This window comes from Capra hircus, chromosome 9, assembly GCF_001704415.2.
Source record: "Capra hircus breed San Clemente chromosome 9, ASM170441v1, whole genome shotgun sequence".
Classification (NCBI taxonomy): Eukaryota; Metazoa; Chordata; class Mammalia; order Artiodactyla; family Bovidae; genus Capra; species Capra hircus.
The window spans coordinates 78,771,708-78,799,439 of record NC_030816.1 but is presented as its reverse complement, the minus strand read 5'-3'; the positions used below and the strand labels follow the sequence as shown (position 1 = coordinate 78,799,439).

The 27,732-nt window shown below is 36.9% G+C and overlaps 1 protein-coding gene across 5 annotated transcripts in view; it reads right to left on the bottom strand.

Moving 5' to 3' along the window:
* The window catches only part of SCAF8 (SR-related CTD associated factor 8), a 218,910-nt gene that overhangs the window by 123,750 nt on the left and 67,428 nt on the right, over window positions 1-27,732 (bottom strand). For 3 of the 5 annotated variants that reach the window (XM_018053397.1, XM_018053395.1, XM_018053396.1), the window contains 10 exons: window positions 27,600-27,712; window positions 26,004-26,197; window positions 23,815-23,915; window positions 20,973-21,086; window positions 19,165-19,321; window positions 17,171-17,304; window positions 15,232-15,376; window positions 13,200-13,268; window positions 9,901-10,119; window positions 6,579-8,688 (listed from right to left, as the gene is read on the bottom strand). In XM_018053397.1, the coding sequence (XP_017908886.1) occupies window positions 7,244-8,688; window positions 9,901-10,119; window positions 13,200-13,268; window positions 15,232-15,376; window positions 17,171-17,304; window positions 19,165-19,321; window positions 20,973-21,086; window positions 23,815-23,915; window positions 26,004-26,197; window positions 27,600-27,712 (2,691 nt within the window). In that variant the 3' untranslated portion in view covers window positions 6,579-7,243. Of the gene's footprint in view, window positions 1-6,578; window positions 8,689-9,900; window positions 10,120-13,199; window positions 13,269-15,231; window positions 15,377-17,170; window positions 17,305-19,164; window positions 19,322-20,972; window positions 21,087-23,814; window positions 23,916-26,003; window positions 26,198-27,599; window positions 27,713-27,732 lie in introns of those variants that run through there. The other 2 variants (XR_001918557.1, XM_018053394.1) reach the window with 1 other exon arrangement.

Sequence of the window (27,732 nt, the reverse complement as noted above, 5' to 3'; positions counted from 1 at the left end):
CTTCTCCCTGTAATGAGGAGTTTTAACATATGGTCAACAGACTATTTGGCTAACAATGCATAAAGTAATATGATTTTAAAAAAATAAAAAAGGCTTTAATTCATATATTGTTAAATACATTCTACAAAAAAAACACTTTCCTAAATGAAGCCCCAATAGCTTCACTACTTCAGTTCAGTTCAGTCGCTCAGTCGTGTCCGACTCTTTGCGACCTCATGAATCACAGCATGCCAGGCCTCCCTGTCCATCACCAACTCCCAGAGTTCACTCAGACTCACGTCCATCGAGTCAGCGATGCCATCCAGCCATCTCATCCTCTGTCGTCCCCTTCTCCTTCACTACTTAGAAATCTCTAAATCTTTACTGTGGGTATGACCACAGTGCTATGTGATGCGATTATCTCAGGGTTTTATAAGATGGTAAATGCTATCCTCGCCTATCTAAAAAACTCAAAGCAGTTTCAATCACCAGAGAAGGAAAGAACAATTCTTACATAAGTTATCTTTCATACTTTCAAAGATTATTTTATTTTTTAGTACAAGTCTTCTGATTTTACTAATATCCTTACTAATGTGCAAACTGACCCGACTTCAGGAATAAACACAAGACTCATGTCACTAAAAATCAATTGTTCAAAAGCAAGAACTTTTTATTTCAAATAATAACATAAGCAAAATGGTAATTAACTTTGGCAAGATTAGTAGAAACAGAAGACTAATTCACAGATATGGTAAGCACGTTCCCCTGATGTGTGCATCAGGCAGTAATATGGCCACAATGTTTAGAATCCTATGTGCCAAGACTTTGGAAAAGTCACCAAAGACCAGCACCATGACATGCTGTGGGTTAAACCTCAAAAGAATCTAAATGATTTAGTGACTTGAAGAAAACCTAGAATCAGGTTATATATTCTAAGAAAGTAAAATAACTGCAAATTATCCACTGCTACCAAAGACAACAGCTAACCTCTAGACTACGTGAATTCAAGTGAATAAAAGACTAACACTGAATGCTTACTATGTATGTGTAATGCTAACTTTACCTAGTTCATTTATTTCAAGTCACAAAATATTCCTAATATAGGAGTTTTATACACAAGAAAACTGAGTACTAAGTTTTGGCTAAATACACAGTGTATAACTGGCACAGTTCAGAAAGCAGCTGCCAAAGCCACAACCTAAAATATAAATTTGCAACCTATCACTGGTTCTGCTTTACATGTATTAAAACATTTTCAAGAATAAAAGAGTTCTGAAGTTTTATTTAATTTGTGGGAAAAGGTGCTTTCAAAAAGAAATCTTAAATATCAGTGCAATACAAACCTGCCTCTGGAGTAGCAAGTTACTTAAAAGTTAACAATATTATGCTGTGGTGCCACTTCAGGAAAAAAACAAATCCTGAAAGCAGAATCTAAGCAAACGAAGCTGAAGTGGACATTCAGCCACTGGAAGAGAAGAAAGCGCCACAGACACTTGAACAATGAAAACAGCAGCTGAGTGTTTCCCTGCAGCCTTTCCCTATTGAAGGATAAGCCTGGTAGGGCTGTTCAAGTCTACATTCTTCTGCACCAAATTTATTTGCCTTTTCTAAAGAGAAGAGGAACTAATAGTTGGTGAGCCTCTGCCGCATGTGTCTGGCACTTTATTAAGTGGTTAAGTTTTTAATCCGACAGACTTGGGTTTGAATCTCTGCTGAAACATTTGCGAGCTGTGAGATCTTAGGATATTAAATCTGTGCCTCTCTTTTGTAAGATATATTAAAATAACAAATACCTCATAGGACTGTCACTGAGGATTACATTATGACGCTAATAAAATCACCCCGGTTCTTCTCACATGGTGTATGTCTATTAAATATTAGCTAATACTATCAACTGAAAAAAAAAACAAAACCAAGACAGCCTGCAGGCTAGCTGTTAAGAAATGATGCTGAGAGAGATGCAATCACTTGGCCAAAGACAGACATCTAGAAACGTTAAAGCCAGTTACAAAAACCCAAAGGTAGTAAGAACTGTGTTCTCTTCAAAAGTGTTCCAATATTATTAGCCTTTCTCTGTTTCCAACCTGCTTCCTCAGCTGGTCTTTTACATAAGACAAAACTTAATGACTCAAGGTATTTAAATGCTGGAAACGACCTTAGAAATCACTAAGCAAAGGAGCAGCAAACTGCTTTCAACAGACAAATCCAAACTGATGGTCTCTGCTTGGAATGATGGGTTAAAAAGGAGGATGGGAGGTGCTATGAGAAGGATGAGAATTCTGACAAAGGCAGAAAAAGTAAGACGAAAGAGTGATAGCAAGGACAGATATCACAGGCCAACCAAGTTCTACATGCTGCCACTGCTGTGTAAGTTCAATATGCTCATGAAACGAACTCCTCTATTCTCACTAAACTAAGGGCCCAAGGTCACAAGTTCCAAGTGCGCACTCTACCACCTACTGGGTTCTCGGCTTCTCAGACAGTAGGTCATCCTACTGCCTGAAGCATCTAATGGTTCTCATACAATCTAAAGTTAGCCCCCCCTAAAAAAAAATAAAGTTAGCCCATTAGCACCATTTTACCCTCTTTGACACCCTACATGTATTTTTTATAAATTACTTGGAATATTTGTTCTGCATTTTGACCAGAACAAGGCAGAGTGATTCTAAGTGTCCATATGAGGCAAGGAGCCTCCTGGTGAAAAAGAGAACGAAGCAGAGGGAAGAAAAATGAGCAAAGCTCATGCGGAAACAAAGCACTGATCACATTAGCTTCTGATGTGCAACCCACATCTAAGTAGTCCTACTAGAAACCTTTCTCCTAGTCCCTGGTAAGACTTGTAGTTTTGTTCCAAAGGGGCACTTTCTATAATCAAAGCATTTAATTACATGGTATCTAGAGGTATCCTATAACAAGGTTTCAGTTGAGTCAAAAATACTTTTATGAAACCGTCTCCTATGTACTTCCTTCCATCCCTTTCTTGCTATAATAATTCATTTTTAGATTAACTCGAATGTAAAACATCTGTGATGATGGACTTTTTTATTCATCCGCCAATACCAATTACCACAATTAAGTATATACTTGATTGAAATAGTAAAAACTCTGTATCACTATTTAAAAAAAAACAACCTTAAAAATCTCAAGTGTATGGTACATTAAATGTTTACAGATTTTAACATATCTAAAGTGGTAATACATGGAAGGTGTGTGTGTGTGTCTTTGTGTATGTGTATAAATATCTATCTCCCCAGGAGATTCTGCATTAATAAGTCTGCAGTGACCACCCCTCAACCCCATATTTTCAAAGAGCTCCACAGGTGAATTTGTCACACATTTCCTGGCTAAGAACCTCAGAGAAAGTGCATTTCAAATAGCTTTCAATACCCATGCCCTCTCTTTAAAGTATGCCCCCAAAGAAAACAATCTGGGCCATTAATTTTAAATTCTAGTTTCAGAAAGTTTGCATCAAGGTATCTTATTTTTAAATCTCCCATTAAAAAATGGAGTAACCTGACTTTTTAAAAATTATTTAGAGCCTACTTATGGTTTAAAATGTTTCCTATAAAACCACAGCATCATCAATTAAGGAAACATTTATAATTCTCCGCCACACTGTAGTATTTAAGATTGCTTACATAATTTTAATTTATTTGCCTATCTTAAAAATGAACATACACTTGCTCTCCTCTCCTACATTTAAAGAGTAATATGTTAATGCTTTTCTTTGAAAGAATTAAAAGCCCTTAAAACATTTTATTAACATAGCACCCAATAATAATGATGAAGGCACATAAGGTATAACAGTTATTTTTAATTGAATGTTAATTTTTTTCACTAAATGTTGTGCCCATCTAAAATATATACAATGACAAAAAATCAAAAATTTTCCTAAATCATTAATAAGGGAATATATATATATATGGAATATATATATACACACACGTATATATTCCATATATATATATACACACATACCAAAGAAATACCATATTTCTTTGATTCTAAGACCCGTTTTACATTTTGACATTCCTGAATTATGAATGCATCTTATAATCACTGACATGTCATACTGGAAGCATTTTTAAATTTTTGAATGGTACGTCTTACAATTAATGGCACCTTAGATCTGATGAACTAACGTTTATTTAAAAAACACTTTTTCAAACTAAAAGAGGCAACTTATTCTTTTTAAATGTAACAAAACTGCCCCATTCCCAAAACAATCCCAAATGTGTCACTCCATAAAGCTGTATTTTGTTTGAGTGAAAAATGGCCAACAAATCTGTGGAAGCAACTAAATTATCAGAACAAAGGAAACTGTCCTGGTAAGAACGTATAGCTTAAATAATAACTGTATTAATTAAATATTATAGGAAGTGATTTCCAGAATTTTAAGCAAGCAATTTTATACTATTCCATCTTACAATGCTTTCCTAGTATTCTGTCCACCCTGTACAATGAAATAAAATTAAAGTAACATTTCACTGATGATATGCTATAAAGACTACCCTGCTTTAAAAGTAGTTTCTATCTACAATAGAGATGATCACAGTGCAATATATGCATTCATGCTAACAGAAGCCAATGTTCAATGAAATGTTTAAAGACAAAAAAAAAAATTTAAAGATGAATATCCATTAATGTTGCAATCTACTAACACCACAGGAAGCCGTATCATTCTCTATCACAAATAAAAACTGTGATCTCATGTCTGACGTAATTACTGCCTGCAGCAGTTCAAACTATTCTACTGGAATATTTAGGTTACTCCTTGCACATTGCGAATTGCTAGCATTCTAGTGACAGCAGTACTGTGACCAAAAAGGTCAGAAATGGGATAGGTCTTAAGGCAAACTTAGCAAAGTAAGACAATTAACTTTTTTCTCCATCATCTAAAAAAAAAAAATAATCAAAGTATCAGTTTTGGAAATTTGGTATCAGGATGAATAATATCCTTTCACTCAAACATTACACAACAATAAAAGATAAAGTGAGCATAACTACACATAAATGTTTTTCAGCTGTTTTAAGAGTGTCGCACACTTTGAAGATGGGTCTCGAGGATAGAGTACTGACAGCTGATCAGCAAACTTCCACCATCAGAATCTCAAGCCAGGGCAATACTTATACACATTTTGTTTTCAAGTTTGCACATGAAAGCCCAAGGGTGATAAAAAGCTTGAGATCAAAATTCACTGCAAAGTCTCACTTTTTTTGTGGCTACTTAATACAACTGAATGTCAATTTTAATAATGAAAAATGCAACTAAAGTACTGAATAGTTTGAAAGAAATTCCAGTTAGTATAATTTCCTTAAGGGCAAGACAAATCTTTCCAGAACATTAAAACTTTGTACCAGTGTCACAGTTTTCCCCATTACCCCAAGGAAATGATATGCAACCAACTCAAATTACTGGACTGAATTCAATGACCTTAGAAATAAACATCAGATTTCCATTCTCATCTACTTTTCAAAAGAAAAACAAAAACAAAATAAATAACATACTATTTCTATTTCAGAACATGTAAGCAGAAAAGAATATTTCTGGCAAGGAACCTTAAAGATCTCTAGATCACAAGAGGTAAGCAAAACCACCCAATTTTAAATGGCTGGTGTATGGCTATCATTTCTGGGGGAACCTTGACAAGCATAACTGAAGAATTTTAGATAGAACCAATGATGAATTATCGGAAGAGGAAACAAATGACTATTCACGGGACCAAAGGAAAGCCTTCATTAGAAACAAACAAACAAAAAAAACCAATGGTTTTATATATGTGTGTATATATGTAAAACCCAAAGGAGAAACAATCAGCAAATAAATGAAATGCAAAAGCAAATAATAATAAATATAACAGGAAACTAATCCCCAACTTTTCTGCTACTCGGGTTTACCTTGGAGGCTAATCTGCAACAGTGTCACCCAGAGCCTACAAAACCCATGATGGACACACTGGTTCTGGAATACAAATTAATGTTTTTAAATCCATCAACACCCACAACTCTACATTTTGTGCAATTAAGGAATTCACTTTAGGCAACTGACTAGTAAGTATCAGTAAGTACAAGCACTATCTATGCAGAATAGCAAATATAATGTGAAAGAAAGCAATGCAAGCATTTACGTGAAATTTGGCTCCACGCTAAATCTGACTTCATGCTTAACTGTACTAAAAAAGAACTGCCATACTGTCAGTGTACCTCTTTACAATATTTCTTATTTTACCATCACAGAGGCTAGGAGCTGTAACTTTGAGCAATGTCAATTAGCCAAGTTTCTCTAGTTTTCTACCTAGCTTTAAAGAATATTTTATTATCTGAACTATCAACTTTCTATTTTTCTCTGTATGTGCATGAAACAGACATACAGAGAAACAGAAAAATCTACATATGACTTACACAATAAATATGCACAGGTATTACACATATACTAATGAGACTGCATGATTTTTCAGATCAAAGTACATGCTTTTTCCACACATGGTTCTTTTTGTTACTAAGAGTAATAGAAAACTTCTGCAACAACTAAGCACATGCTGCCAATGATCCATGGTTTTAAGAATTTGTAGGTTAAAAAAATACAATTCCTAGAACACTGTTATCAAACAAAGAAGTTTTATTGGCATCTAAAAACAAAGTTCACCCAACATTGAAATGTACTTTAATATTGATGTTGTTTTCTTTTTTTCTTTTGAACTCACTGCAGTATGAGGAACAAATCACAAACACTTACTTTGGAGAAACAGAGACCAGAGTGTAGATTTTACAAAATCACTTTTTAAAATCTCTGTATTGTGCTCCTCAAATATTTAGAGCCAGTCTTTGCATAAAATATCACAGCTTTGTCTATTACCTTAAAATTCTGCAGCAGCCTAAAGATATGGATAAGATATACCATCACTTGCTATTCTGAAATATATCTATTACCATATCCAACCTAATGGTAGTATCTAAAAAAAATTCTTTCTTCCATAGGAAGTCTCTGACAAGCTGTTATTCGTTTCCTTGAAGTTAAAAGAATCAGGGGGCAACATTTATATTTTATCAGAAAAATAAAAAAATGTTTACCTACCATGTTCATATTAAGAACAATGTCTATACAAGTCAGTTGTACAATTATTTTAAGAGAAAGGTGAACATGAACATCAGATTAACTTAATTCTGGCAGACAAAAGTGAACAACTATGGTCCAGTCAGCCATTAATCTATTACAGAGAGATGACAACTTTACAAAATGTATCTTTTACCTACTGAGTGATGATTATGTCCCCTCAGTTTCTGTGCTTTCTACCACTGGTTCACTCTCTATATCAGCAACTGTGTCACTCTTCTTGTTTATTTCACTTGAGGATGCCAGTTTTTCATACAGTTCAGGATCACTCTGCGCTGGTAAAGGCGGTGGCTGGGCATGTCTCTCAGTATTTTCACCATTAACCTGAGGCACGTTATCACCTTTTCGTTGAGGAGTGGCCCCTTCAAAAATCTCAAAAACCCGAGCATGAGGAGGGGGGATCCAGGTGTTTTGAATTCTATCTCGTCCAAGACGATTCCCATTCATTTCTCTGCAGAAATCAAAATCTCTGTCATCCCTGTCCCTCTGCCTCTCCCAGGGTCTTCTGCGGTCATCAAAATCTCTGTGAACTTCTTGTCCGAATCCTCTGTTCCAAGGACCACTTCGAGGATCAAACCGGTAGTTTCCAGACCGAAATCTACCTCTTTCCTCATGTAAGCCTTTCGGACCGCCATAGACAGGTAGAACTCGATGCTCTCGCTCATCAAAATCTCTGTGCCCCCAGGGCTTCTCTGGATTAAAGCCAAAGTGGTCTCTTCGGCCAAGATGATCTATGCCTGGCCTCACGAGATTCTCCCTGATATCTACGGGAGGTCTTCCAAAATGATCTCTAGCGTCTAACGGAGGCCTTCCAGGACCTTCTCGTGGATCAACAGGTCGTCCAACCACATCCCTAACATCCACCGGGGGAGGTCTGATGGCTTCCCTGGGTTCAATGGGAGGAAACCGGTAATCTCTGTCACCTTCCTGCTGAATGTTATCATTCCCAAGTGGTATCCTTTTTTCTGGGTTAGGAACATTGTCTACATTTTGTCTTCCAGGAACTAGAAAAGGTCTTTCAGGAGGACTAAAAATATCTCCTGGAGGAAAAGGACCACGGGGTGGTGGATGCAGAGCTGAATCAAGTACTGCTGGGGGAGGGAGTCCCCGCTGGGGTGGAATTCCAGGCTGTATTAACGGGAATCGTGGTCCAGGTGTCTGTGGTATCAGTCCTGGACGAATGTCTAACATTGGCATTGCAGGCATCCTTTGATTAGGAAGATTTAAAGGGGGTAAGTTTTGAGGCCCAGCTGGTGGCTGTGTTCCCAAAAGCCCAGAAGTACTTGGGACACCAGGTGGCTGTACTCCGAGAAGTCCGGAATTATTAGGCATATTTGGGGGGAGCACTCCCAGAAGTCCAGAACTATTTGACACATTTGGTGGCTGTAATCCCAAAATTCCAGAGTTATTTAGAATATTTGGTGGCTGGGGTCCAATCATCCCAGAACTACTGGAAACGTTAGATGGCCGGACTCCAAGAATTTCATTATTACTGGATACGTTTGGTCTTTGGACTCCCAGAATTCCAGAATTGCTTGTCACATTTGGCGGCTGTCCTAAAATAGCAGGGCCACTTGAAATATCATTTGGAATCACTAAAATGGAAAGGAAAAAAACAACATAATCAATCACCCTGGTGTGAAAAAGAAACACACCATGCAGTTCAGTGCCCTACATACGAACCTTCAAGCTGTGAACTTCCAAAGCTGTCAACGTGTGTTCACGTGCCCAGTCACTGAGCTCATTCACGCGTCTAGCACGGTCACCTGCATGTGCCCCCTCTGTGTACTTCACCGCCCAGTGCTGCATACAGAGGGCAGCGCTAGCCCACTCTCCCCCATCTCTTCTCCCTCCTCTAGGCAGTAACACTTCTTGCCTGCTCACTCAAGCCAGCCCCTGTAGGCCAGCTGCACTACTGTACTTTTCACGGTACTGTACTGTAAGATTAAAAACATTTTCAGTGTTTATTTTTTATGTATTATTTGTGTGCAAAGTATTATAAACCTATTACAGTACAGTACTATATAGCCAATGGTATTGGTTGGGTACCTAGGCTAACTTTTGTTGGACTTATGAATGTGCTCTCAGAACAGAACTCATTCGTATACAGAGGACTTACTTTATTTATAATTATTAATGCTATAATTTCCAGTAGTCAGCTACTTGTATCTCCCCAAGAACCAAGGTATACCAGCTATTAAATAAAAATTAAAGCTAAAATTATAAATATCACACATAGTAAAATTTAAATATGAAAACAAAGTGGAGCTCTTACCTAAAATCTTTACATGAATTCTTTTTAAGTTAAACTAAAATGTCAGGTTTTATACCGATCCTCCACCTTTATTTAACAAAAGCGTTTCTAACAGTAGTGTCAATTAAAAAAAAAAAAAAAAACAAAAAAAAAACTTGCCGCTTTCAAACAACACACTTATCTTCTAGACCTAGCTGAATATCTGGTAGAAGCTCTACCTTATATTGGTTTATTTTAATCTTTCTGTTGGTATACATATTTTGTGCAATCTTATTCTAATAACAACACATTAAAAAAGTCCCAATAGGCCAAAAAAAGGGAGAAGTCTTAAAGAAAAGGTGTCAAAATATATACTATCCTGAATAGAATGCCAAATTTGTTTTTAATATAAATTTTAGGAGACAGTGATCTTTTCTTTTTTTAAAAGCTGCAATATCCATGCACTGGTTACATATGCATGACACCTCAGAATTAAACACCAATACAGAGAAGTAGTACTTATGATTTAACTATGTCTTTCTGGGAATTTCTTCTTACTTTTTTTTTTTTTTACCTGATCTGGTATTTTCTGCAGAAGAAATCTGGTGATCAATAAGATGAGGTACTTTTTCTTCAGGCTCTGCTTGTTTCGTTGGAGGATTAAAAACATTTCCAGCTGGCAGAGTGGCAGTAGCAAGACTGCTGGCAATAGAACCACCTGGTAAAACAAGGCTACCAAATCCAACATCTTTCACAGTTTCTGGAGTCATAGATAATGGCGGCTGCACTAAAGCTGTTTAAAGAAGGAGAATATACAGTTCAGATTTAATTAGCTAATCAATTAATGTGCCAAGTTAAAATATTAAGCATGACCAACACTGGTCTTGAAGTTTTAAATCACCTCCTTGCCTCTTCTCCCAATTATCTGGTGAGACTGCTCAGTTGACATGTCATATGTGAATTCTCTTCTGGTCCCTTTATTTCATTTATGATGAAAACTAACCTCTGGGAGCCTGAGTGTTTCATTTAATGGCATCTCTGTATCATTGGAAACGACCCTGATGCCGGGAAAGATTGAAGGCAGGAGAAGGGGACAACAGAGGATGAGATGGTTGGATGGCATCACCAACTCTATGGACATGAGTTTGAGGAATCTGTGGGAGCTGGCGATGGACAGGGAAACCTGGCGCACTGCAGCCCATGGGATTGCAAAGAGTTGGACATGACTAAGTGACTGAACTGAACTGTATTACCCAGCACATTATAAATATAGCAACTGATACTCAAAATGATAAATGAGACATCATGAAGAGGCTAAATTATACTTAGAAACCTCTTTTAAAAAAATAGGGTGAAACAATTTTTAGAAATATTTAGTAGAGACAAGTATAGTAAAATAAGGACCCACACTTAAAATCATAATTTTTCAAAGATGGGGCTTCCCTCATGGCTCAATGGTAAAGAATCCACCCGCCAACGCAGAAGATGCTGGTTCAATCCCTGATCCAGGAAGACCCCACATGCCATGGAGCAACTGAGTCTGTGCACCACAGCTATTTGAGCCTGTGCTCTGCAACAAGAGATGCCGCTGCAACGAGAAGTCCACCTACCGTAACCAGAGAGTATTGCCACAATTAGAGAAAAGCTCATTCAGTAATGAAGAAGACCCAGCACAGCCAAAAGTGAATCAATGAAAACAAAACCGAGTAACTTTTCAAGGATGCCAGTACACGACTATCTAAATGTACAGAAATGATTGGTGTAAACACAAAGACCAACAAATGAGAGTGAAAACCTGCCCAATTCTCTAGAAACTCTAAGTACCAGGATCTTTTACATTCACTACGTTTTGTCAAATGAGGTTAGAAACTCATCAGATTAGAACTACAAATAAAAAGGTGCAAAGATTTTGTTTTAAAGAATGGGTAGACATGCCCTGTCTATGTCACGTATGTTAAAAATTAAGCTAGAGGAATATTAAAACCACAATTGAACAATTAGAAATTCTAGTCAAATTTATGTCACAACACTATCTAGTCATGTACTCTGGGATTCTAAAAAGTGTTTTATCCTCACATTTAACTCCAGACTACCTAGACAAACTGTTAACACAGAACAAAGCTGTAAAACAGGAATAAAATGACCTGAGATCCCATATGGGAACTGTGAGAACTAAATGAGACAGTGTGAACAATCAAGTGAATATCTGGCATACAATGGTATTTCTATTTTTTCCTTTAATTGATCCCAGATTTTCCAAAATAATTAAAATAAGGAAAAGTAAAATTGGGAGACAGGCTCTTAAGTAAGTAGGATACTGTAAACAGTGAATTCAGAAATGGCTTCTGAACATTTTTCTAATTTTCAGAAAAAAATGAACAGTTCTTCCTAATTAACCAACAGTAACATAAAAAGGATCCTCATGTTGTCTAACAGCACCAGGAAAAAAAGGAGTTTAAAAATATAAGAAAAATGAGTTACAAAATCAAAAGGTAGGCTCTGTATCATATATATTCTCTTTACAATAAAGTCCTTTGGTCCAATATTATGGCAAAAAGCTAAGAAGCTCTCAAAAACTGATAACAGTCATCCCAAAAGGATAGAGCAGTAACATGAAAGGTCTCACTGTACAAAGATGAACAAATTGAACTTCAAAAAGAAAAGTGAATTTAACTATTTGAAAGCATAAATCCATTAATCCATACACATTACTAAAAACGAAGGGGGAAAATGTAGAGGGAAGGGAGTAGAGAAGAAATAAGAGAAATTCCCCCCTACCTTCAGCCACTGGGTATCACGGATAATAGAATTCATTACTCTGAAAGATGGCACTTGTAGTAAAGAATTTAGCATCTACCCTGGGTCTCCTGTCCTTCAAGGTAATGAAATATAATTTACAGAACAAATTCTTGCTAAGAAATGTGGAAGGGATCATAAAATTTGGAAGATCACTTTGCAACTAGTAAAAGGTAGATGCTGGCAATAATAATAAAGGATGAAAGCATCAGACGACAATGTGGAAGGGACTGTTAATGACCAGGTCCCACCATCTGAACGCGCTGACCCATTCTGATATCATTAAAAGTGAATAAGAAGGCCCTGCGTGCATGGCTCTTGATGTGAAGTAATAGCAAGTCCACAGAACCCCCTTGCTAGGTTTTCTTACCAAAAAAGCTGAAGCATGTTCTAAACAAGCCTATGGTGCTAAAAACTTTCTATCTGCAGGAGGTTCAAGAAGACAAAAAAAACAAATTTGATGCCACAAAGAAGCAAAAAACCCAAACCCATCATTTGGGATCCTATATAGTGAAGTGAGGGATTCCGAGGTGCGGCTGGCGGTAAACAATCTGCCTGCCAGTGTGGAGATATAAGAGGTGGGGCTCAACCCCTGGGTCAGGAAGGGCCCGGGAACAGGGCAGGGCACCCGCTCCAGTGCTGTTGCCTGGAGAACCCCTTGGACAGAGGAGCCTGGTGGGCTACCGTTCACAGGGCTGAACAGAGTTGGACACGACTAAAGCAACCTAACACACAAGCACACAGAAAGGAACTTACTTTGCAACAAGTCAAAGACATGAAGGATTTTTTAAAAAGGGAATGTGGGTGTAGCTGCTCCAGATTAAGACATTTTATACATAAAACAAAACAAAACAAAACAAAGATATGAGAACTTTTGATTAAAATAAACAATTATAAAAAAATTTTGATCCAAAAGAGCAAATCTGAATATGGACTGTCATACAATACTGCTGATTTGTCAGAAATCATTTAACCCAAAATACCAAAAAAATGCAACTGACAACTTTCAGAATAAAAAAATTAATAATAATTCACAGGAATGAGAATCAACACATAATTTTTAATGTAGAAACTCACATGTTGGTACTACTGGTGGGATAGTAGGTGGTGGTACAACAGGGGGTGGAACTGGAGGAGGCATGAAACCTGCGTGGGGAAAGAAAAGACCAACAATAAAATAACAAGAAAGTTACTTTCTTTTAAATCAAAGATTTAAACAGCTATAAATGAAATTCTACATTCATTATATAATCATTACTACAACCTCATATTTATGAATATATTTTCCATTTAAATAATTATTTATATATATATAACCTTATTTGACACTTAGTAGGCTAAAAAATAAAAGCACAGAGATCCCTGTCATAAACACATACTATTTGTTTACTCATTCGTCTAAATCCTGTGGCACGCTCTATGATACTGTAAAATCAAACATTAATTCAAGCCAGGCAGCCTGTTTCCATGTTAGTTTGAAGACTGCATGGGGAGTTAAGCATTGTATTCAAGCTGCTGGTAATATTATATGCAATAATGTCACTTGTAAAATATGCTACTCTATTTCTGATATATATATATATATTCTGTTTATCCACCAGACCACAATATTTGCATTAATTTTGTCTTACTATAGTTTGTTTTGAACACTGAAACAAACCTTAATACAAATAAGTAAATAGATTTACTATTGGCAGTTTCATGATTTTAAGTATCACATGATCCAACTATAAACCTGCTTCTCTGTATTTTTAAAATATAGAGCTACCATTAAATTCCATTAGAAAAAGTGGCTAAAAATAATGGGGGAAAAACATGATTTTCAACAAACGAATGCAAACGTGTGTATGGTTTTTGAAATACCATGTATTTCTTCTGAGAAAAGAAATCTTCTGAGAAAAGTTTAATTTTCAATGACAAATACAGAAGATATTTTATGAGTAATTCTCTAACATTTAAAATACAAAAAGTTACAGTTCTTACTAAAATCTTCATCAACTTCAAATTATACATTAAACTATAATTTAAAAATTTTACATTACATGACAAATTACAACAGACAATGAGTTTAACTTTTGGTTTTGTTTCCAGTTTTTAGGAACCGTATTCAACAATGGCTAAGGGTTTAAATTACAGAAATCAATTCAGTCATTCTTTTCATAAAACACAAATAATTCATAAAGTTAAAAAAAAATTTTGAAAAACAACATGTATCATTTGATCCCTTATTCTTCTAAACCTCCCATGATCTAATAATAAAAAGCTCTAAGCTCTCTATATCTCTTACATATAAGCAATTAATTACATTTAATTGATATAGGTTAAGTAAACCATAGTTTTTTACATGGAAACAATGATTTAAGGGCCTTTATGTTTACCAATAATTAATTAGGTCAAAAGAATTACTATAAATTCAATTAGCACTTTAAGATAGACTTTGATTTCTAATGTCAAACTGGAAATCTAATAATTTTTAGGATGGCTAATCTACATATTATTAGATCCAGAGTGGCTCAGATGGTAAAGAATCTGCCTGCAATGCAGGAGACCTAGGTTCAATATCTGGGTAGTGAAGATCCCCTGGAGAAGGGAATGGCAACCCACTCCAGTATACTTGCCTGGAGAATTCCATGGACTGAGGAGCCTGGCAGGCTAGAATCCACGGGGTCGCAGTTGCCACGACTGAGCAACTAACACTTTCACTTTTTTCAATCTATATATATTTGATGCATACTTTCTGATAAATGGGTGATAACTGTAGACTTCTATATAAAAAACTTCAACATAAATGTTAAAATTATTTTTAAGTATTTCAATGATTTTAAAAGATTCATTTCTTTTCTCTGTCCAATGCTTCTTAAAAGTGTGGTCTGTGAACAACAAGCATCAGCTGGGAACTTGCTAGAAATGCAACTGTCCTGCCCCATTTCAGTTCCACTGATTCAGAAGGTGGCTGGGCCCAGCAATCTGTGCTTCAACACACCCTACAGGTGATTCGGATGTAAGCTCTGGTTTGAGACTCACTGCTCTTACAGCATTTAAACTTCGAAAGAGAACAATTTAAATGACAGAATTCTCAACAGAGTTCAAATACAAGATGAATTCTTACCAGGCGGTGGTTGTGAAGGGTTGAAACTTGCTCGGAGAAAAGGAGGCGGAGGGAGTGGACTGAAGCCGGGAGGAGGAACTGGCATTGACACGGGAAATGCTGGTGGTACTAAATTAACCGCAGGCACTGCTGGAGCTACTGGAATCTTGGGGTAGAAAATAGAAAAGTCCATGCACCATGTTATCCTTCTGCAACGATTACATCTTAGGACGACCAAAGGTAAATGATTTCTGTTTCACAGGAAGGTAACGAACATTATCGTATTAAGTTGCTTTATTTTTTTCCTTTCTGTATTCTTACAAGTGAACCTACTTGAAGCAGAAGACAGTATTTTTCAACAGAGTGTATGTGGAGATTGTGAAATCTATCTTATATTCAGGTGATGCAAAAATATGGGCATCTCCTTCAACAGTGAATATCATGCTCAATTTTAAACTGCCATCTCCCACTAAGTTTGTAACACCTAACTATGTTATGCAATCTAATCACCATTAGGAAGCACGTCACTCACTACCAGCTTTAAAATAGCTGCATTTCTCATTAACTTGCTTTCTACTCCTAACCATAAATTCTTTTACTCATAGTAGGTACAAGAATTCCCAAATATTTATCTGCATTTTGGCATGGCTGGCTGTATTTCTCTCCTGAAGAAAAGTGAGTCTCTCAGTCATGTCTGACCCTTTGCGACCCCATGGACTATACAGTCCATGGAATTCTCCAGGCCAGAATACTGGAGTGGGTAGCCATTCCCTTCTCCAGGGGATCATCCCAACCCAGGGATCAAACCCAGGTCTCCTGCATTGCAGGTGGATCCTTTACCAGCTGAGCCATCAGGGAAGCTCACCTTTCTTCTGAAGTTCACATTATATCAACGGTCTATTCAACACCTCAATTTTGTTGTCCAGAAAGAGTTCAAACTTTCACATGCACAAAACTGAACTCCCTCTGTCCTTCCCAAAACCACACTTCCAGTCTCACATTCTCAGGTAATGGTAACTCCATCTTTCCAATTTCTCAGACCAAAAACCTTGCCTCTGTTCTTTCTCACAACTCAAATCCAATCATGTACACTGGTCATTCCATGACAATACACCTAGTACCTGTCAGCTGCTTGTTGACTTCACTGCCATCAGTCTCGTCCAAGCCACCATCATCTTGTCTGAATTGCTGCAGTTGTCTTTTAACTTGTCTCTGCTTTTATCAGTGCCTACTATTCTATTCTCAAAGCAGTTGCCAGTGCAATCCTTTAAAGCCAGATGAAGCCACTTCTTTCTTCAAAATAAGGGGTCCCCCATCTGAGAGTGAAACCAAAGTCCTCCAAGAAGTCTCACTTTCACTAAGCTGCCTCTCACTCACTGTTCTTGCTCATTTGTTTTTCCTGGAACACACCCATAATGTCCCCAGCTGTGGCCTTTGCACTGGTTGTTCCCTCTGCCTCCAAAGCTTTCTTGAGACAGCCACATGATTAACTGCCTCAGCAACTTTAAGTGGTGCTCAAATGTCATTCTCAATAAAGTCTACCCTGGTTTAAACTGTCAACTCCTACTGAGGCACTCCTGACGTCACAGTTGTATACTTCCTTCTCCCTTGCACAGTATCTTATAAACTCACTAATTTCCTAGTTTCTGTCTCTCATAATGAGAACAACTGCTCCAGAAGGGCAGGGATTTATGCGTGTTCTCTTTCCCTGAGGTCTCCCCATCCCAGGTGACTAGAACAGTGAATGTCACAGAGCAGGCATTCAATAAATTTGTTCAGTAAATAAACATTTAAATATGAATTACATCTTACCTAAATGAAAATTTTCAAAATACTTATATTTAATGTTAATCTATTTTGCACAATTTCTCCCCAAGTTTTATAAAATAAAAATGAGTAAAAACAGAAATGTAAAACAACACATTGAACAGTTTAAAAAAAAAAAACACCCAGCACTAACCTGTAACATAGCAACAGGTGGAGGGAAAACCTCTGCCTGGGTTGTGACCACTGTCTCCTTTTCAGCTGGAGGTGGGCTCTGAGTTGTCTGGACCGTCTCTTTAACAGGTTCTGAGCTTTTCACCGTTTCCCATTCTAAACAAAATATTTGAAATTGACTTCCTCTGAGTGGATGCAATTTTTCATTTTCTATTACTATGAATACATCTACTCCAGGTCCGAATGGTCCTTCCTGTACCACGGCTCATTTTCCAGAAGTGTCCACAACTCTAGGTGTTGTGGACAAACTCTATTTGGTTCTGCTGAGATAAATCTGATTAGGATACTAAGGAGTTCAAAACAACATGAAATGAGGCGCAAACCAAAGATGCTAAAATATTCAGTCTAGAGAAAACACATAAAAGGGACATAAGAGACTTATCTCCAAGGCTGCCTGATATAAGAGGAGCCAACTTTATTCTATATTTTGTCACAAGGTACAAGGGGAGCCCAACAAGGAAAGCATTAACCCAATATAGAAAAATCTCCCTGAAAATACTGAAAAATTCAAAAGCAGAACAAAGAAGGTCCAACGGGTCCTCTAAAGGTTCTTCTTCCCCCCTAGAGTACACCCATCAAAGTTATCAAAGTGACTAGTAAGACTGCACATGACCTTTCCACTCTGCCTCTCTGACTTCATCTCCTACTACTCACTTCTCACTATACTCAAGCCATTCTGCTCGTGACCATTTAATAGACTTTGCATTCTCTCTGTACGAACCACTATATCCCAGAAAGCTGCACATCTCAGCCCTCTGAAAATCACTTGCTCCACTAGACCCTCTTCAACCACTTAAAACTGCAGAAGCACCACAATCATGCTGCCTATCCCCTTGCTCTGTTTTTTCTTAGGCCTTACCAACAGTGAAATACTATTAAGTTTGTTTACTTTGTTTATTATCCGTTTTTCCCCCACTAGAACATGGGTTGGCAAACGCTTCTTACTGTAAGTATTCTAGACAGCGTGGGCCTGTGTTCTCCATTACAATGACTCAACTGTTGTCGAATTTTAAAGTCATATACAATAGGTAAACACAACTGACCATGGCTATGTTCCAATAAAACTTCCTTTACAGAACAGGCAGCAGTAAGACTTGGCCCAAGGCCCGCTGTCCATCCCTGTACTTCAGTGTGCACTCTGAGAGGAAGGGTTTATGTCTATCTCACTGCTATAGTCACAGTTCCTAAAATTATGCCTGGCACACAGCAGGAACTGAAATATGCTTTGAATGAGTAAATGTTCTCGAAGAACAGCCATCCAAGTCAGAGAGAGAAGGAAATGGCAAAAATACAACAACTGAAAAAAAGTGTTTGAAAACATGTGCACTGGCCAGAGAACAAAACCACTCTGAAAATTAAGCTAACTTTAGTAAAGGAGCTAAGATGCCAAGAAATGAGGTCTGTCATATTCCAATTCTTTCCCAAGTATCCATTATCCTGTGAATTTTTAAAAACAGACAGATTTTTAAAAGAACAGGTCAGATTATCACTTGGTTAAAAGTTTTCTAGAGCTCCATGAATCTCAACTACAGCTCTCTAAACCAAGGTTCTATTCCCGCCATTCTCAACACAGATACTAATCAAAATATTATAATCTAGGAAGTTTTTTTTTAGAGAAACACCATCCTAAATCCCCAGTTCTCATTTAAACTCAAGTAAATAAAATAATCTAAAGATCCCTCCATATTGACAATTCTCTCAAAGACTGAAACTTTAGAAAAAGGCATATATAAGAAATGCTACCTTCAGAGTTGTAGAACACTACACTCTGACACTTATGAATAGATCCCAGTAAGCATATATATTGAACAGGGTAATGGTTCATTTTTTTCCACTCTTGTGTGCAAGGGGGAAAAAATCCAGGAAACACAATTCACCCCATCATGCAAAATGTTTAGCAGTTACAACCCTTTCAGCATACTTTTTAAACAGTAAAACTCCCTGTAGGGTTCTTACCAGTATTTACAGTTTCCTGATCAATCATGCCTCCTTCTGCAAAACCTTCCAAGTCATCCACTTTAACTTTTTCCCACGGTATATACGTAACTCCAAGATCCACATCCCAGAATTGTTTGTATTCTGTTTTCACACCTTTGTTTAAAGCCCAAGCAATCTATAAGAGAAGGAAAAATAAGGGTTCATTTATACTATTTAAAAATTTAAAAAGCTAAAACATACAAAATTATAAACTAATGATGTAAATACAAATAAAATTAGTTTCAAAAATCAGCTGGACAAAAATCACTGCTGGAATAATAATAATCAAGGAATTTTTTCCCATGTATTTCCTGATTTTGTTTGTAAAATGAAACCTGCATTAGACAGCGATGGTGTCTGTAATATGGGGTTTATTTCCACTACTTTACTTCAGTTGCTCAGTCGTGTCTGACTCTTTGCGACCCCATGAACCGCAGCACACCAGGCCTCCCTGTCCATCACCAACTCCTGGAATTTACTCAAACTCATGTCCATCGAGTCGGTGATGCCATCCAGCCATCTCATCCTCTGTCATCCCCTTCTCCTCCTGCCCCCAATCCCTCCCAGCATCAGAATCTTTGCCAATGAGTCAACTCTTCGTATGAGGTGGCCAAAGTACTGGAGTTTCAGCTTCAGCATCAGTCCTTACAATGAACACCCAGGACTGATCTCCTTCAGAATGGACTGGTTGGATCTCCTTGCAGTCCAAGGGACTCTCAAGAGTCTTCTCCAACACCATAGTTCAAAAGCATCAATTCTTCGGCGCTCAGCCTTTTTCACAGTCCAACTCTCACATCCATACATAACTACTGGAAAAACCATAGCCTTGGCTAGACGGACCTTTGTTGGCAAAGTAGTATCTCTGCTTTTTAATATGCTATCTAGGTTGGTCATAACTTTCCTTCCAAGGAGGAAGGGTCTTTTAATTTCATGGCTGCAGTCACCATGTGCAGTGATTTTGGAGCCCCAAGAAATAAAGTCTGACACTGTTTCCCCATCTATTTCCCATGAAGTGACGGGACCAGACGCCATGATCTTCGTTTTCTGAATGTTGAGCTTTAAGCCAACTTTTTCACTCTCCTTTTCCACTTTCATCAAGAGGCTTTTTAGTTCCTCTTCACTTTCTGCCACTTCTTAGTATGATCTTAAAACAATACATTCCTCAATATAATCCAAATCTACTTTTCACCATAAAAACCTCAACTTAATTAGATATAATTATTTAGATAAAATCTTATAATTAAGCAATTAGATACTTAGATAATTAGCTAAACAAAATCTTGGTACTCCATGAGACCACTGACACTTCAGCTTACATAAAGAAACTCTCTGCCGTAAAAGGACAAAGCATGGGTGTTATTAACTCCTTTGAAAGTAATTTTAAATTTATTAATTCAGTTACAGAAATTGATAAAATAAATTATCTTCAAAATAGCAGAAATAAAATGTGAATTACAAGATATTAAAAAGGAGACATCAACAGTATAATTATGGGTTAGGATTAGGAGGCACTGGGAAGAAATGAATGAAAGACAAGCTTGATAATGTTCTGCTCATAAAATGGGGTCCTGGTTGACTAAAGAGTACTGTGCGGGTACGATTTCAAAGAACTGCTTGAATAAGGTTTTGTTTGGTTATTGTTTAACCTCAAGCTAATTCTATACTTTAATAATACTGAAATAATAAATTTCTGTCAAGGTTTACCCATAACGCTAAAAAAGGATTCAATACAGGAAACAAGATTCTAACGATCCAATAAAACAAGAGCATGCATCCCCCAATCTCACCTTAATGACCTTGGATCCAATTTTATATGACCCGGAACTAAGTTTCTGAAGAGCTCGAAATGCATCTTGTCGATGAACCATGCAGACATAAGCGCAGCCTCTGGGAGGAATCATCTGTTAAAAAAATTTTTTTCTTTAGAAATGGTATAAGGAGGGCAAGTCATTTCTGGCATTTTATGGTTTGAATAGAACAGGACATTGATTACTGATAATACTGAATCATTTTCCCCCTTTCTTCCTCTGGCTGTTTATTGGTACAATTCATATACAATTACTTAAAGAAAAAGTTCAGAAGTTAGCTGGGACTCATTCTAAGCCTGATATACATGAAATCTTAAATATCACATGTCAATCCGTTTCACTACACAATGATGAACTATTAATATAATGCAAGGCATGTATATAATACCACCAGATAGACAGAACGTAGTACTGGATGGCCAACATATTTGAAGCATGTAATTTATTTACAGTAGTATTTATAATTTTCCAAATGTTATGTGGGTATTGTGAGAAGGATTTTTGTTTGGCTGAAATATTTTATCCTTAATATAAAGTCCAAAATCTACAACAAATAATAAAATGAAAGCTTCTCAATTTTATAAAACTTAACTTTGCCCAATTACTTCCAGACAAAGGTTTTAGTATGAATAGGAAGATAGCCTCAGCATAAGGATCTCAATTTTTGTAGCATTTGACTACTCTATAAACTACCAAATCATAAAATTATCTTTAATGTATTAATTCAGAAAAATACATGGAGTATTTCACTTCATGAAGAACTTACAAGGTCTTCTACCACTTTTTTAGTAGTAAGCTTTAGCTGTGAAAATAATCTTTCCCCCAGTCTTGCTAATATCTCAAGCTATCAACTCTTAATTCCAAACTTCTCAAAAGAGAAGCTTATCTAACCCCTTACATAATTCATCTTTCGCAATGTAGATCCAAAACCTCCCCAAACCACCAAAAATATTTTCTTCAAGCTAATGACCTACTAAATTCTAAATCGAATGGACTCTTCTCAGTCTTCAAATTCCCCCCAAACTAACTGAAAGGTTTATTAAGTCTTCCATCAGTTTTTCAAATCCTGGATTTTATCACTAGCCATTTAGTACACTTCACTTCACAAAATAACTTAATGCCTATTACTTGTAAATAATACACTATTATAAGGTAAGACAGAAGAAGAGGGAGACACACTGATGTCCAAATGACTGTTGTACAAGAAAGACTAGACATGGCATACGCAGTGTGAAATACAAGACGCTACTTGGGATTCAGGATCTGTTCAGAGCAGTGATTCCTGGTTTTGCATCAAATTCACCTGTGTAATTACAGCACTTTGATAAGAATCTAAAGATAATGATCATGGGCATCCATGTTTTTTCAAATGTCAGCCCATGTCTGATATGCAGCTAGAGCTGAGAACCATTAGTTTAAATATAGTGCAAAATCAGAAAAAAATTTCAGAGGTTACATGATTACAAACTCTGAAAGATTACTTAAATTCTGACAGGTGAAATTTAAAAAGACAAAAAGAAAAGCCTTCAACACTTTTATGGTATAAAAAGAGGAATCTGAAACACCTAAGTTGAAACACTCAACCAATTATCTATTATTTATTAATTAATCAGTTATTTACTATCCATGTAACTCAGTCAAATCATTTAGGTTCCTCCCTGGTAAAGTAACACTATATCAATTACTTATTAACCAGCTTCCTGTGAGGCTCCAATGAGGTCACACTCCATTGAAAGTAAAATACAAAATGGTCAAATTCAATTTAAATAAACACTGCTGTCACTAATACCAAAAAGTCAAATTTGGCCATATAAAGAATGTTGAGACTATAAGGACTCTAAGACTAGAAAGGAAAAACCAGTCAATATCCTGGTAAATAATGATGAAACATGTCCAAAAGACATTAAAGGATAGTAACAGTGAATAAAATCAGGGTTAAAGTCTCCTCAAACAAATGACTACAAAACATTTCATGGCTTAGTTTTAGCTCCAAGGAGAAACACTGGCCCCTCAGGAAGAAGAAAATATTCCACGGGGACTGGGTGCAGGGAAAGAATCACACTGAGGCGTGAGGGAATTGTGCTCAGGCAGTACAGGTTTTCTTGCCTTGGGGTTTGCTCTGAGAGGACGAGGTGGGGAAGGGGAGGAAGGAGGCTGGCAGAAGACTGGGACCTCCCGTCCAGCTGTGTCTCCACCATCACCAACATGCTCAGGTGAAGTCTAACTCAGTTTCTCCATTTTCATTAAAAAAGGGGAAAAATAGAATTAAACCAGATCATACATATGGTTCAGAGAAGGCAGTGGTACCCCACTCTAGTACTCTTGCTTGGAAAATCCCATGGATGGAGGAGCCTGGAAGGCTGCAGTCCATGGGGACGCTAGAGTCAGACATGACTGAGTGACTTCACTTTCACTTTTCACTTTCATGCATTGGAGAAGGCAATGGCACCTCACTCCAGTGTTCTTGCCTGGAGAATCCGAGGGATGGCAGAGCCTGGTGGGCTGCCGTCTATGGGGTCGCAGAGTCAGACATGACTGAAGCGACTTAACAGCAACAGCATACATATGGTTCCTGCTAACTCATTTGATGTTTTTAGCAATCAAGTACTGCCATACTGCAGTAAGCCCCCTAAAAATATTTTGTAAGAATTCCATTAAAAAAAGAAAAATTAATTAAGAAGATATCAGGAGAATAAACACAAAAATGATCAGAGTCAAATAATCCTCACAAAAATGTGATTAAGGGCAGATACAAAGTGACTGAAAACTCCCTGTATTTTTTCCAAACCTTACACTATTATATTTAAGAATTGATACTTACATTAATGGACTCAATCTGTCCAAACTCTTCAAACAGGTTGGTTAAATCTTGCTGTGTTGCCTTCTTGTCCACCTGACCAACCCACAGAGTAGTACTGCATACTGCCAAGACACAAGAGACAACGACCTAAATCACAGGTAAGTTACCTTCTTCAAGTAGCTAAGGAAAAGCACTAGTAACAGTAATAAATTAAAATTTAAGATAGTATATTTTAAATACTTATTAACTGATATTTTTATTTGTTATGTTTAAAATCAACTAAAATGCCAGGTACCCACTCACATCTATGCCAAGACAACATCTTGCATTATTATCACATGTTCTCAAGCTTGACAGCACACACTGGTGGATATCTGAGATGCACTAAAAGATAATCCAAGATATGTGGTACAGAAAATTGGGAACTGGGGTAGTTTAAAAATTCTGTAGGTGATTCTAATGTGCAACAAAGTTTCAAAATCACTGTTCACTGCAATCCTATTTGGGAACCTTTTAAGTATCTTTCTGTGATGGAATGAACAGTTAAATCTGAAAACAGTATCTTACCCTTAAGAAAAGAATAATTAGATTAAAAAAAAGGGAAAAGGCTGATTCAGAACTCAACTTGTTACCATGAAAGCCCCAGGGATACTAAAAGCCGGAAGCACCAGAGACACATCTGGCCTATTTTTGGCTGCACTGTTTATGCCTTCAGAAACAGCTCCTTTCCCTGAAAACACTTACTTTAAAAATACTTACAGCTGATATATTTGCAGAGTTTTATTATATTTGGATTCATGTCAATGTTATTTTAAAAAAAAGTCTCCAGCTTTTGGGTTACTGTTTTACTCTACAGCTAATTCAGCCCTACATTAAAATATGACCATTGCAAGATATCTACCAAATGTGGATTTCAATCAGGCCTCTCTACTCTGGCTGGTCAGAACGTGAATGTCTTCCAGACCTATGAGAGCTTCGGGAATCATTCAGTTAATAGATCCCTGGAGACTGTTCTCTCCCTGCTGTTTGTTCTGGGTCTCATTCAGTTCACCTGTCCATTCAACCAAAGTCTCAAAGGGCAATGCATTAGTTTTCTTTTGCACTGTAACAAAACACCACAAAATTAGTACCTTAAAATGCAGAAAGGTAGTCTTCTATATCTCTGGTAGTCTAAAATCAGTCAGCAAGTGGCCCTCCTTCTGGAGGCCCTCAGAGCAAATCTGTTTCCTACCTTTGCTGGCTAGCTTCTACAGTTATCTCATTCCTCAGCTCCTGATCCCAACCCCCGTGTCTGAATCAGGGTTAGGAGCACCAAAATTATTAATCATTTACTACTGGTTCTCATAATCAGGTAAGATTCTGGAAAGACAGCCAAGGCTGGTTCAGATTGCTAAAATATAGTAAGAAGATGCTGCCACCTTTAATTACATGCCTGGGTTTCCAGGGTGCTTCAGCAATATAAGCTGTACCAGCTATCCATCTATCTCCACGGCAGAAAGAATTTATTTGGAGATCTTCAGAAATTAGATAACCTGATCAGTGTTCAGCTCTTGGCAAAGAATGATAATTTGCTCCATTTTATGTACTTCACCCATCTGCAACCTGTTCGTTCACCCTTAAAGTCATAGTGGGTACTAAGAACCGTTTATGAAGAATCCCACATTAAGTACGACTTATTTTCCTATACTTCACATGCCTGTCAAGTCAATTCTCCTGGAGGTTTCTCCCCAAACAAACCCCTACTGCTACCAAATTTGGTCTAATCACACATTATAGATTAACTATAAAGGAGGGAAAGTTTTCACAACAGAACTCTCTCTTTCCGTACTGATCAAGTTTATAATTAGCTTTAAATTGGCATGCTTCCCATAATAATTATTCCTATACAACTGGTGTTCAAAACTGGTTAGGATACTACACATGGAAATCACGGTGTCAGTGAAATATTAGAGATACAAGGCCTATTCTACTATGTAAATCATTAGTCAAGTCATATTTTTTAACTAGTATCCAAAAAAAAAATCAACTCTCAATGACATTAGTATTTGAATAGAAACCTATTACTTATCTTTCTCCTCTATCACATTATAAAAACCAAACCAGTTTTCAACTTCTCAGTCTGAAAAATCAGGTTGAGAGATTGTGTATTAATACCGGTAACTATTTTCTCAACGTTACTGAAACCAAAGCTTATAAAGTACATCACTTACCACTCAATGTTTTAGACCTGATTGGAGGTAATCCCTTCTTCTGTCGCTCTTTCTCCCTTTCTCTAGCTCTCCTTTCACTCGAGTATGAACGTGATGATTTCCTTTTTCTTTCTCTAGAGCGGGAGCGTGATCGCTTTCTGTGCTTACGCTTTCGAGAACCAGATCGTGACCTAGACCTTCGTTTTCTTGGTGATCTAACAACAACAACAAAACACCCTTATTTTACTAATGACAATGTTAAAGTATCAAACACGCACTTAAATCTCTATACTGCTATACTGCTTAGGTCTACATTAGACACATATTTGTCTGCAATGATTCTTATTGAGTCTGGGTGATACAAGGAAGAAGAGAAAGAGAGTCTAGTTAGGGTCTCACTTTCTCATAGTGTCTAATTTACAAACAAGAGTCAAGAACAGGGATGAAAGAAAACAGATTCTTTAGGTGACAAACATGTGCATTCTTAAAATTAGGAAACGGTGTTTTCAACAGCAGACCACTAAACAATTCTGTTTATAGGTTTTCACCTTGACTTTACAATATAATGTGATACTAAAATACTGTGTTATTTTTCCTATTAATCATATGCCACTGAACTCTATTCAAAATACTCATGTGTTGAAAAGACAAAGACTTTGCTAAGACAAAGACGTTTTCAGGACTAGCACTGTAATTTCCTGGAGAGAAGTCAGTTTAGAGAAAGATGAACTGACAAGCTCTCACTTACAAGGAAATTCTTGAAAATAAATTCCTGAAACTTCCAAGTAAATGCAAGGAAATTCTTAAAACACCCAAGAAATGACTGAAAAAACCATCAAAGATACTGTCCCTCTTCCAGCATTTACTGTTCAGACTTCCTGGGGCATTCGTGTGCCGAAAACACAGCATAAAAATGTTACAGATTAAGTTTTAAGACAGTTTATAGCAAAGACAACATATATTTAAGACAGTTCAAAACAAAAACAAGAAAATTGACCAGGTTAAGAATAATGTACTTTAACTCAAACTTGATTGAGCATGTACATTAATGAGCCTTAACATGGCTAAGCCCACAGAGAAAACCATTTCTAGGATATGTTTTTGAGAGTCCGATATGCTTACTGTTAATACAAACAATTTTTATAGTCTGATTTTCATAATCATTTTTGGTATTATGAGATGAAACAGAATGCAAAAAAACACAATGGCATTTCTAATACTATTCCTCTATTAGGTGATTTAACTGTTGTTCAGGGACAATTGTGTCCTAAGCTGACTATCATCATAATATTATTAACTGAAACCATATATAACCCCAAATCCAAGTCTCACGATATTGCTGTGACTCATGTAAATAATTCAAATAAAATGCCACAGACATGTCCAACTAAAAACAAAACAAATATTTTCTGTTTTTGAAGTTCTGAGTTACTTTCTCATGAGACAAGATGTTATTCTCAAACATACTGAGAGTAACATTTCCTTTTCTCTCAAACATATTGAGAGAAACATTTTCTTTTACCTTGATGCAAAGAAACAAAGGATGCAAAAAAAATAAATAAAAAGCCAACATTTTAAAAGTCTGCACACAGCTATTTTTAAATCGTACTACAGAACCTTGAACGAGATCGGGAGTGTGTTCTTGATCTTGAACGAACAGCCACTTTCTTTGCTTCCTGTTCAAAGATCTCCTCTTCCACTGCATCTTGCGCTTCATCTATGTCCATGTCCTTGAAAGTCAAAGGAACAC